The sequence below is a fragment of the Mirounga angustirostris genome, unplaced genomic scaffold (assembly GCF_029215605.1).
Source record: "Mirounga angustirostris isolate CCGP_5_RB_7025 unplaced genomic scaffold, mMirAng1.0.hap1 SCAF_6, whole genome shotgun sequence".
Classification (NCBI taxonomy): Eukaryota; Metazoa; Chordata; class Mammalia; order Carnivora; family Phocidae; genus Mirounga; species Mirounga angustirostris.
Genome location: NW_026991714.1, coordinates 98683637 through 98696091, shown reverse-complemented (window position 1 = coordinate 98696091; position 12455 = coordinate 98683637). Strand labels below are relative to the sequence as shown.

At 41.2% G+C, this 12455-nt stretch overlaps 1 protein-coding gene across 2 annotated transcripts in view; it reads right to left on the bottom strand.

Moving 5' to 3' along the window:
• Nucleotides 1-2316: 2316 nt before the first annotated feature.
• Nucleotides 2317-12455, bottom strand: part of STOX1 (storkhead box 1) — a 58706-nt gene continuing 48567 nt past the window's right edge. The window contains exons 3-4 of one of the 2 annotated variants that reach the window (XM_045877960.2): nt 9781-12145; nt 2317-4620 (exon numbers count right to left, since the gene is read on the bottom strand). In XM_045877960.2, coding sequence (XP_045733916.1) covers nt 4473-4620; nt 9781-12145 — 2513 coding nt within the window. In that variant the 3' untranslated portion in view covers nt 2317-4472. The remainder of the gene's footprint in view (nt 4621-9780; nt 12146-12455) is intronic. The other variant, XM_064594721.1, reaches the window with a different exon arrangement.

Here is a 12455-nt window from a genome sequence, read left to right as displayed (position 1 = left end):
CCATTCTGTACCTCTGAAACAAATAATGCAATATATGTTAAGAAAAAAAAAAGAAGAAGGTAGCAGGAGGGGAAGAATGAAGCAGGGGAAATCGGAGGGGGAGACGAACCATGAGAGACGATGGACTCTGAAAAAGAAACTGAGGGTTCTAGAGGGGAGGGGGGTGGGAGGATGGGTTAGCCTGGTGGTGGGTATTGAGGAGGGCACGTTCTGCATGGAGCACTGGGTGTTATGCACAAACAATGAATCATGGAACACTTCATCTAAAACGAATGATGTAATGCATGGGGATTAACATAAGAATAAAAAAAAAAGCAAACGTTTTTTTAAAAAGTCATCATTTTGCATCTGCACGTCAATCTTAAGTGACAAAAGGAATCAAGCTATCGTTTTAAAATGTTATGACATGGAAATAGTTTAAGGAGCAATTATAAATTGCTTAAAAGATACTGGAGGATAGAATGAGTGTTTAGAGTAACAAGAAGTAAGAGAAAGTGAAGGAGGGAACAGGAGGGATGTTTCTGCCATTGTTAGCCACATGACCTTGGCCAACTCAACTCTAAAACCTGGTCTTTTTTGTTAGTAATGTGGAGACAAACATGCCTTCCCTGCTGATAGTGCAGGGAAATTGGGGGGATTAGGTGATATGACAGTACTGCAAAGATGATATACAGAGCAGCTCACATTTCTACCTTTAGCTCAAGGTTTTGACAGGTTTTAGAAGCCTTGGAGAAAACACAACTTTGAACACATTTAGCACTTGTATATTTATGTATATGTGTAGCTCCTAATTCAAACTTGGAACAGCTTTTTTTTAGATTTTAATTTTAAGTAATCTCTCCACCCGAAGTGGGGCTTGAACTCACAACCCCAAGATTCAGAGTCCCACACTCCACCAACTCAGCGGGCCCAAAGTCCCTGGAAAAAAGCTTTTTAACTCCAACCTTTGGAGAGAGGTCCTACTCTTTCTTTAGCCAATTACTTTGTAAATGTTTTGAATCAAGTGCTGGAAAAGTAGTCACATCAGCTACCCAGAAGAGGGCACTATTATCCAAGAAATGGAAACCACTACTGCTAAAGAGGGAACATGTTTCTAAGGTTTCAAAAGGAAGAAGGATTTGTAGAGGCCAGCAAAGTAGTTCTGAGTTTGTTTTTGATACCCCCCTTTCTTGTTTCATGATTCTCAGTGTCTCTCTTTCCCACTCCATTTTGGCAGTAGTCTTTCTTCCCTATTCCCACAAAGCCTTCTCAGGTAGCAGTAGGAGGGGTTCTCAAAATGTAGTGGTCCCCAGTTTTCAACACTACTACTGTTCTCTCCATTGTTTTTTCCTCACAGATCTGACCTTTGTCTCTGCTAAATTGCATTTAGTAATAAACTCATGATCATTCTCCTTATCTATAAATAAGATACAAGTGTAGCTTAGAAATGTCACACCAGCCTGTGATGGTGTTGTATTACTGAGCTGGTATAATTTCAGCCACTGCCAAAGAAACTTAATGTTGTAATTAGCAATAAGTTAAGCAAAGGAATATATACAATTTCTATTAGAATGTTTGAAATACTGAAAATACCTTGCAGAACCCAGCTACTCTCTGAGTATTCATAAGGGTCTGGGATTCCAGATGAGAGAGGATAATCCCAAAATGTATGAAATGTCTAAAATAAGCCTATGCTTTACATATTTGATTCCTATTATAGCATCAGATTTTAACTGAAAACTTGTTAGCCAGGGCATAATACCTCCCTAGGCAAATCCGGATTTGAATTGATGAAATTTCTTATAATCTTAACCTAAAGGACTGAATCTCTAAATGGAGGAATTCCAGACAACCTAGCAAAAAATGGGACCTGTATAATAGGCCACGTATTCACCTATCAGACAAGTTTTGTGAATATATAATATATAAAAATATACACACATATAACGATATCAGGTGCCTCCTGCATTGGGCACTTTGAATAGATTAGCCTCAGATCTTACAACAGTTCTGTAAGTTAGATCTATCATTACCATCTCCCTTTTACAGATGAGAAATCCGAATCAGAGAAGTTTGGAAACTTTCTCCATCACACAGCTCCCAAGGATTGTAATTGGGATTCAAACTTCTCCGATTCCTAAACTCAGGTCATCATGCTGCCTCAAGAAAACAAGTTTTCTCCTTAGAGAATAGACCACAGTGAGGATGAGAAATCAAGAACTAATGTTATCGCACACAAATTAATATTGGGGAGAAAATGCAAGCCACTTATTTTAGAGAATAATATCCCAAACAACACATATACCCATCTTCAATATTTGTAGTCAAATGTTGTGTTTTGTAGAAGGAAAGTTTTATTGGTTTCATAATAGGCTTTGTTTAATACATTTAGGGAGTGTTATAGTGCGTCTAGCGGCAAAATTAGATGGATTTCATTGGTCCCTACGTGTGACTAGAGCCATAAAAAACTTTGGATTCCTCACTCTAATAGAGAAATTTGTCCAGGTCCAAAATCAAAGTTAGGACAGAGTTGTTGCTCCTTTTTCCAAGGACTGACAAGGATAGGACAGAAGTGGAGAACTGGAAGAACTCAGGAATCTTGTATGAGTTCAGTACTTTGCAGGATCCTCACTTAAACTTTTTTTTTTTTCCTTGCGATATAATTGACATATAACCCTCACTGAATCTGTAAGTACAAAACCTTACAGTTGGAAGGAATCTTTAAAATCATCTAGTTCAGCTATCCTGTTAAGTACTGGAAATACCTCTGTAATATACCAATTGAAAGATCATCAAGCCTCTGCCTGAGTGCCCTAAATAATAGGAAGTTCATTCATTTATAAAAGTGTCTATTTCGGGGCACCTGGGCTTAGTTGTTAAGCATCTTCCTTCGGCTCAGGTCATGATCCCGGGGTCCTCGGATAGAGCCCCCCATCGGGCTCCCTGCTTGGAGGGAAGCCTGCTTCTCTCCCTCTCCCACTCCCCCTGCTTGTGTTCCCTCTCTTGCTGTGTCTCTGTCAAATAAAGTCTTTTTTTTAAAAAAACGTGTTTATTTCATCTATAGATAGTTTTGACTAATGGAAAGTTCTTTAAATGAGCTGAAATCGTCTTTGATTCATTGATGATGATTCCAAGCTATAAAGACTCCCCCTAAAACAATGCCTCCCCCATAAGCCTTTGCTATACAGATTATCCTTGATACTTTGTCCAGAGTTTCAAATGTCCTTGTGACCACAGCTGATCTTCTTGGATGCCATGGTAGGTTGCTCAGAGCCACTAAAAGTCAACAGAAGTGAATGGGCCAACCACTGCAAAACCCAGCAGTGTATCTGATCTCCCCTCCTCTACACTCCCCCAGTGCCTGGAGGCAGCTCTCCACGGTGCTGAGCTTCATCTTGCCTTCATTGTTACCAGGATGGTGAGAATTAAGAGGCACTCTCCAGTTATTCAATCATGCTTGAGATTTAAGGCCTTGACAATCCTTAGGAACCTCTTAGGAGAAACATCCCCTCAACCATAAGTCAGCATTAGCATCTGTCCAATATGCCGAAACCAGGCTTGTCTGCTCCCTGTTTCCCAAACCCAAGAGAAATGACCATTCCACTACTTGGTCTTGAAAAGGCCAGCCAGAAAAAATTCCAGCAAAGCTATCCAAGTCTTAGTGGAAATAGATCAAATATAAATGAACTATCATCCATCTTCCATCTTCTCTAAATCTTTAATTCAGAACCTCCTTTCACTCACAAACCATTCCGCAACCATTCTACTTCCTTTCTATCTCCACCACCTGAGAACATCCTCACTTCTCACTGCCATGCTATAGAGAGTGCCTCAAATATGAAGAGGAACCAGAAAAATAGTAGACCCAGATGCTACCAGAGGTATTTTGGACATTGCCAGTCAGTACAATTTGGGGCTATCTGTTCATGTTCAAGGTGGTTGCAGAGAAGATCCTTGGTGGCAATGATTGGATAGAAAAAATTCTTGTTGCAAAGTACCCAATACAACTATATAAATTTTCTGATAATGATAAAAGACTTTAGTTGCAAACAAAGGCTCTATACAACCCTAACACACTATTATCTGGATTTCTGTGCTGAATCTGGTGAGATCCTTAACATAAGAACTCAGTATTAGTATGGGTAGAGAAATTCACTACTGGGTATAGTAAATTAGAACCCTATGTATTTGAGAAACTAATGAATGTCTGAAAATTTGAGTTAATTACATTTAATTGGAAAAGGACTAAGGATTTTATGGTTTTTTAATTGCAAAAAATCTCTATATTCCCAATAAATTCATAGTAAAATAAGTTTTTAAAAAAGCTTTAAAACATCAAAAAGGAAAAAAAGCCAGCAACTAGAACAAAATATGTAATGAGATTAACAGCACCTATGCTCGGCTTTAGAGAATTCTTATATACTCAGCTGATTAAAATAGTCTATATTAATCTGGATATTTTTACCAAAAAGTTTACAAAAGAAAAATAAGAATTAAACATTTATGACTGGAGTTAGTTGTAGTAAGGAATTGGATGCGAGTGTTTGACCGCTCTTTGTGCCTTCAAAGTTCTGCAGAAAATTCTGTCTTCTTTTTAGTCCATCCAAAATGACTGAATTATTAGATGCCAGACTCTGTGTCCTAAGATATTAAAAATAACAGAATTATTACCTTCCAAAAGGGCCTGGATTTCTAATCAAAGCATTATACCTTCATTTGTTACTTTGAAGCAGTATAACATTTACTAACACTAAGGTACATTTGGCATATAAGTTAACCTTTAAAAATCTAAAGTGCTGGGGCACCTGGGTGGCTCAGATGGTTAAACGTCTGCCTTCAGCTCAGGTCATGATCCCAGGACGTGGGAAGCCTGCTTCTCCCCCTCCCACTCCCCCTGCTTGTGTTCCTTCTCTCGCTGTGTCTCTCTCTGTCAAATAAATAAATAAAATCTTTAAAAAAAAAAAAATCTAAAGTGTTCCTTACATTTTTAAAGGCTTCACAACGGCACCTCAATATTTGGCAGCTGCTTTCCAAGAAGTTCGTATTTTCAGAACATCTTTCCTCAGATCCAATATCAATTATATTCTAGTCAGAAACAAGTTCCCAGGACGCCTGGCTGCCTCGGTTGGAAGAGCCTGCAACTCTTGATCTCAGGGTTGTGAGTTCAAGCCCCAGTTGGGTGTAGAGATTACATACATACATACATACATACATACATACATACATACAAACTTTAAAACAAAAAAACCGGGGCGCCTGGGTGGCTCAGTCATTAAACGTCTGCCTTTGGCTCAGGTCATGATCCCAGGGTCCTGGGATCGAGCCCCGCATTGGGCTCCCTGCTCAGCGGGAAGCCTCCTTCTCCCTCTCCCCCTCCCCCTGCTTGTGTTTCTCGCTGTGTCTCTATCAAATAAATAAATAAAAAATCTTTAAAAAAAAAAACACAAAAATCAATATGTTCCCTGAAAACCTCTTCTATACAACTGAAGTGTAATTTGTTTCTTTTTTGAGAAGTCATATGAAAGAGAAAAGCCAACCATAATATTTTTCACAATGACAATGTTCCTTTCCAAGGAGCTGTAGGCTAGGTTAGCCCCTTATCTAACACATCTGCCTTGTTTCAGCCAAGTCACATTACTGGACATTTTGCTTTGAAATTCCCCTTTTCCCACCTTGTCTCCTCTCTATCACTTGCTCATTACATTGATATGCCTCAAAAATGTGTCCTCCTGGGGCGCCTGGGTGGCTTAGTCAGTTAAGTGTCTGCTTCGGATCAGGTGATGATCCCAGCGTCCTGGGATCCAGCCCCTCATCGGGCTCCCTGCTCAGCGGGGGAGTCTGCTGCTCCCTCTCCCACTCCCTCTGTGCTCTCTCTCTCTCTCTCTCTCAAATAAATAAATAAAATCTTAAAAAAAAAAAAAGATGTCCTCCAACAACTGTTCCCCCAAACAGCTCATCACTCTTAATTCCACATCTCTTTGGCAGTTGTGAAGACTTTCTCCTTTGTCCTTTTTTTTTTTTTTTAAGATTTTATTTATTTAAGAGAGAAAGAGTGTGCACGAGAGAGGAGCAAGGAGCAGGGCAAGGAGCCTGATGCAGGGGTTCGATCAGGCACTCTGGGATCATAAGCTGAGCTGAAGGCAGACGCTTAACCAACTCAGCCACCCAGGCGCCCCTGTACATTTTTTTTAGAGTAAACTCTACCCCCAACGTGGGGCTCCAACTCACAACCCCGAGATCAAGAGTCATGTGCTCTACCGACTGAGCCAGCCAGGCACTCCACTGCTTTGTGTTGAGTTCAATTTGTTTATTGTTTGTTGGTCTACTCAACTAAAGTATAAAAGCTTCCTACAGGTGGCAACAGCATCTTGTTCATCTCTTTCCCTCTAATTCTTATAACAGGGCACATAGTTAATGTGCAAATGTTATCTTCCCTCCCTTTTCTTCTACATGTCTTTAATGATTATGTCTTTCAAGAGAACCATATTATAAGCAATTTTTAAGAAATCGAATTTCTCGAGATTTCGCAAATTTAAATTCTCAGTTGCATGTCAAGGAGTAATTTCTCTTATCTGCTTTGGGTTTGATTTGGGTTTTCATTTCTCCTTTTGCCAGAGAGAAAGGGGATCCATAGCTTGTTGGTTTACACAACCATTGTTTACTTTGGAGATAATATGTTTTGATTTGATACTTTAAAGAGTTGATATGAATTAAACAATTGTTTCAAGGAAAGATCTGTTCCCTAATAAAGAAGTGAAGATATGTTTTAAAAATGCAGACCTCGGGGCGCCTGGGTGGCTCAGGTGGTTAGGCATCTGCCTTCAGCTTGGGTCATGATCCTGGAGTCTTGGGATTGATCCCTACATCAGTCTCCCTGCTCAGCGGGGAGCCTGCTTCTCCCTCTCCTCCCTGATCCTGTTCTCTCTCGCTATCTCTGTCTCTCTCTCTCAAATAAATAAAATAAAAATGCAGACCTCCATGGGACTCCTGGGTGGCTCAGCCAGTTAAACGGCTGCCTTCAGCTCAGGTCATGATCCTAAGGTCCTGGGATCCGGTCCACATCGGGCTCCTTGCTCAGCAGAAGAGCCTGCTTCTCCCTCTGCCTGCAGCTCCCCCTGCTTGTGCTCTCTCTCTCTCTCTCTCTGACAAATAAATAAAATCTTTTTAAAAAATGTAGACCTCCAGGAATTTAGCCCAAGGTATAGTCAGAAGTGTCTGCAAATATTTATATGTAAAAACAATTACTGCAGATTGATTTATTACAGCAAAAATGGGTAATTTAAATGTCAAAGGAAGGAAAACAATAACTATATAAATACTGGGGTCCACATAATGGAATACTCAGCAGCCATTAAAAAGAATGAGCTGGATCTCTATGTACTGATTGAAAGATATCCTAACTTAGGTGAAAAAAGAAAGCCACAGCTCCATATTATTTGTTGTTAAAAAATAGTTATATTTACAAATGCACAGGAAAAAGTCTGAAAGAATATAAACCAAACTGTTGGGCGCCCAGTTGGCTCCATCAGTTAAACGTCTGCCTTTGGCTCAGGTCATGATCCCAGGGTCCTGGGATCGTGCCCCGCGTCGGGCTCCCTGTTCAGTGGGGAGTCTGTTTCTCCCTCTCCCTCCCCTTCTCCCCCTGCTCATGCTCTCTCTCTCTTGCAGTCTCTCTCTCAAATAAATAAATAAAATATTTAAAAACAAACAAACAAACCAAACTGTAAACAACGTGTAGGTCACCTCAACAAAAAGGCAATGGCAAAGGTTGGGGGATGGAGACTTCCAATTTTGCTTTTTATTTTTTTTTTTTACAGATTAATTCATTTATTTTAGAGAGAGAGAGCGTGGGAGTGTGTCAGCTGAGGGAGGGGCAGAGGGAGAGGAAAAATCTCCAGCAGACTCCGTGCTGAGCATGGAGCCCGACACAGGGCTTGATCCCATGACCCTGAGATCATGAAGTGAGCCAAAATCAAAGAGTTGTATACTCAACTGACTGAGCCACCCAGGCGCCCCCATTTTTACCTTTTACATTTTTTTTAAAGATTTATTTATTTATTTGAGAGAGAGAGAGAGACAGCATGTATGAGCAAGGGGAGGGGCAGAGGGAGAAGGAGAAGCAGACTCCCCGCTGAGCAGGGAGCCTGACAAGGGCTTGACACCAGGACCCTGAGACCATGATCTAACCCCAGGCTCCCCTACCTTTTACATTTCTGTATTACTTTACTTTTTCAAAACAAAGTACACAATAATTTTATATAATGAAAAACTAGTCGGGGCGCCTGGGTAGCTCAGTTGGTTAAGCATATGCCTTCAGTTCAGGTCATGATCCTGGGGTCCTGGGATAGAGCCCTGTATCAGGTTCCCTGCTCAGTAAAGAGTCCGCTTCTCCCTCTCCCTCTGCTCCCCCCGCCCTGCTTGTGCTCGCTCTCACTCTCTGTCTCAAATAAATAAATAAAATCTTTAAAAAAAAATAGTAAAGATATATGCCAAATTTTAAGATGAACTTTTTGAAAACTAAGGATATGAGGGGAATGTTCACTATGTACTATTATTTGAAAAAAAGCACCATACAAAATAAGTACAGTACAGGCAAAACATTCAAATTATATAGATCAATATATTCAGACTGAAGTGTTATAAATATACCAAATATAAAAGGATTTTTAAAATATATCTAAATGGTAGGGTGGGGGCGCTTGGGTAGCTCAGTCAGTTAAGCATCTGCCTTCAGCTCAGGTCATGATCCCGGGGTCCTGGGATCGAGCTCCACATTGGGCTCCCTGCTCAGCGGAGAGTCTGCTTCTCCCCCTCCTTCCCACTTGTGCTCTCTCTCACTATCTCTGTCTCTCTCAAATAAATAAATAAAATATTTTTTAAAAAATAAAATAAATGGTAGGGTGATTATAGGTGTTCAGTACTGGGGCACCAGGGTAAGCTCAGTCAGTTAAGCATCTGACTCTTGATTTTGGATCTTGATTTGACTCTTTGAGATCAGGTCATGATCTCAAGGTCCTGGGATTGAGCCTCAGGTTGGGCTTCAAGCTCAGTGGGGAGTCTGAGGATTTCTCTTCCTCTGCCTCTCCCCCATGCTTGCTCATGCACTCTCTCTCTCTCTCTCTCAAATAAATAAATAAATCTTTTAAGACACTTTTTCAGTACTTTTCAAATATTCTATTATGACCATATTACTTTCATAATCTGAACAATGTTATTTAAACAAATTAACATGGAAAATATTGGTGGAAAGTAGCTGTATCTCTTTCCCAATGTATGTAGAACCAGAAATATAAGTGAAAACTTCCAACCTTCAGTTGAGGAAGTGCTTCATTTATAGCAGCTCTTTCCTATTTTTAGAAATAATTCAAGATTTAGGGGCGCCTGGGTGGCTCAGTCGTTAAGCATCTGCCTTCGGCTCAGGTCATGATCCCGGGGTCCTGGGATCGAGCCCTGCATCGGGCTCCCTGCTCAGCGGGAAGCCTGCCTCTCCCTCTCCCACTCTCCCTGCTTGTGTTCCCTCTCTCGCTGTCTCTCTCTCTCTGTCAAATAAATAAAATCTTTAAAAAAAAGAAATAATTCAAAATTTAGTAGTAGTGGAGTAAATTTTGGCTCACATTAAAAATGAACCTATTATATAAGAGATTTCATTGTAATTTGATACAATTTATTCAGTAAGGCTGGCAGAATTCTATGGCTATAAGAAGTTTATTCAGGAGTCTCCCATTAGGTAATTCAATACACCTTTGATTTTAATCATTCCTGAGGAATAGTGGCTAATCAAACACGTTTACGTACACTTACCGTGGAGAATCTATTCCACTATCTCCTGCCATGCTCTGATTTTCTGTTCCTTCCAAATGACTGTGTTCGTGTCGGATATCCTGAGCCAACACTGGCCTAAGTGAAGTGTTGAAAAGTTCTAACTTTTGTGTGAACTGCTTTCTCATTCCCTGATTCTGAGCACTCTGACTCCAGCTAGCTGGTTTCTTTCCTGTGTCACCAACAGAGTCTTGGAGGGTTTCAGTCTCAGAATGGGCTTTCCTTGTGCTATAGTAATCAAATATACTTCCATCCGCAGATGCTGAGGTCTGGGCACACGTAGCAACACTGGGTTCCTCTTCATAGTTAAAACTGGACTGAGCCCCTGAATTGAGACCACCGCTTTCAGCAGAGAGATTAGGTGTTGGGCTTTCACCTGGGTTAGTGAAAAACCCAGTGGGTTTGTAACACTCATTTCCTTCAAGCACCTGAAGCTCAGACCTGTCTATTTTGTTGCTGTACTCAGTCAGAGATATTTCAGTCACTTTCTGTTTCCCCAAATGATTCCACTTGCTTCTCCCTGCAAAGGAATACTGAACGTGGCCAGGCAGCATTTGACATAAGTCATCATTCTCGGAAAAGTCCTCCTCGTCTAGATATAATGAACTACAAGCACCATCATCATCTTCCAATTCATTCTGATACAAAGCCTGGTTATCATCAGAAAGCCCCTTGTTTTCTAGATCCACAGTCTCTGCTTCCGGGACAAATGCCTTTCTCATTGGTATTTCTTCTAAGTCTCCATCTTGTCTCTCAGGTTGTCTCAAATAGTTCGTACTAACTGGGTAATCCAGAAGACCAAGATTTTGGAACTGGTGTATTGTTTGATCAACTATTCTACAAGCAGAGGAGGCATGGCCTAAAGAGGAGGCAGGATGTCCTTGTGATGGCAGGACATGCCGTGTTTCTTTGGCTTCCCCTAATGTGTCAAAGGGAGAATAACTTTTCCTCAAGACTTCAGGGATTACCTCGTTTTTTCCACCATATACATCATATCTCAACATGCTTTCCCGAAAGGAACATTTACTGCCATTTTGCGAAACACTACATTGAGAGTAATTTAAGAGGGGATCTCTGAAGTCATCACTGATAGGTTTGACGGCAGAGTTATTCATATAAATGGATTCTGCCATCAGTTCATCTTTACATTGTTCAGCATGTGGCTCTTTGAGTTCACTCTCAAAGATTCTTGAAGAATCCAAAGACCTTGACCTTGGGAAAGGCTTTCCCTTTGGTCCAGTCTGACTGGGTTTCAGATCACTGGTCTTCTGGATGTTGTGCCCTTTGGTTACTGGGATCCCCCGGGGAGAAAAACCTACGAAAGGATTACTAATTCGCTTCTTGTAAATCAAATGGGACCCCAGCACTGATAGGTTCTCATCAAGTGGTTTCTGAACTACTGCTCCATTTGGGCTTTTAATTCTGGGGGTCGGTTGGGGAGCAGGGAGCTTGGGATGTTTCTCCAGTCTAATGCTTCCTGGCTGAGGCTCGCTTCCCGGACTCCCGGCTTGGTGCCTATCCCTCTGAGAACGGCCCCGCCTTCTTCGAGGCTTTGCAGACCGGCCCCTCCGGTTCCTCACTCCCTCTTTTGAAGGATATTTATGCCTCATCGTCAGCATATCAGTGGAAGTGCCCTGGCTATTATATTGTTTCTGTTCCTCGTATTTTTGCATCAAGACGGTATGTTTGATTAAGTTGTCAACGGTCAGAATGGGATTAATTCTTCTGATAATCTCATGTTCGACGTCTCGAGGGATATTGTCCAAGTTATCTTCATCTCGGACAGGCCATTCTTCTGGTGGGAACTGGGCAGAGAAACTGCTGTGCTCTGTTCTGGACTTCTCCTTCCTGGATAGGCTACGCCAGAAGAGGCTGAAGCCAAACTTCTTGCCTTTTTCTCTGTCTTTTGTGTCTGGTAACGGTTTGGCGCTTTCACAGATGTGATTCTCCTCAGATACTGAAACCGCTCGATTCTGTACCAAAGATCTGGATTCCTGAAGACCCTTCTGGCCTTTTCTAGCCATTTCTGCAGCCGCCGGTGTCGCCTCTACGTCCTGGGTGCACGGGGCAGGGAAACACCGGCAAGACTGACAATGGGAAATGGGGGCAGCATTTCCTTTGGCTAGTTCTGCACAGCTGGCTACGCTCACCAGATACGTAACGCAAGTTGGCACCGGGTGACTTTCATCTGACAGGTCTCTCTTATTTTCCTGAGGGGTTGTATTTGTGATGAAGTAAGTCTGAGGGGTGACTATGAAGTATCCCTCTCCAGTGTGATAAATCTTCCTTTCTTTAATCAGAGTTCCCAGAGTGGTATAGAGAATATCCTGAGATGGAATTGCAATGCCTAAAACAAACAAGCATTTCATTACACTGATAGATTTTGAATTAAAAAAAACATTTTGATGAGTGAAATCAGTAAGTCAGAAATGACCACACATGTGTTTGATGAACCCAGAGCTAACTGTAACACAATAAACATAATTACAATGCCAAAGAAGCATTCATAATAGTCCCAATTTAACTGAATAATAGGAATACAATTTGGTCCACACAAAGACATAGGGCTAAATTAATGGTTAAGTAGAGAAAAAAATCTGAGTTCCCTCTAACACACACAGAGAGTTATACAAACCCATCATGAATTTAAATTTTCA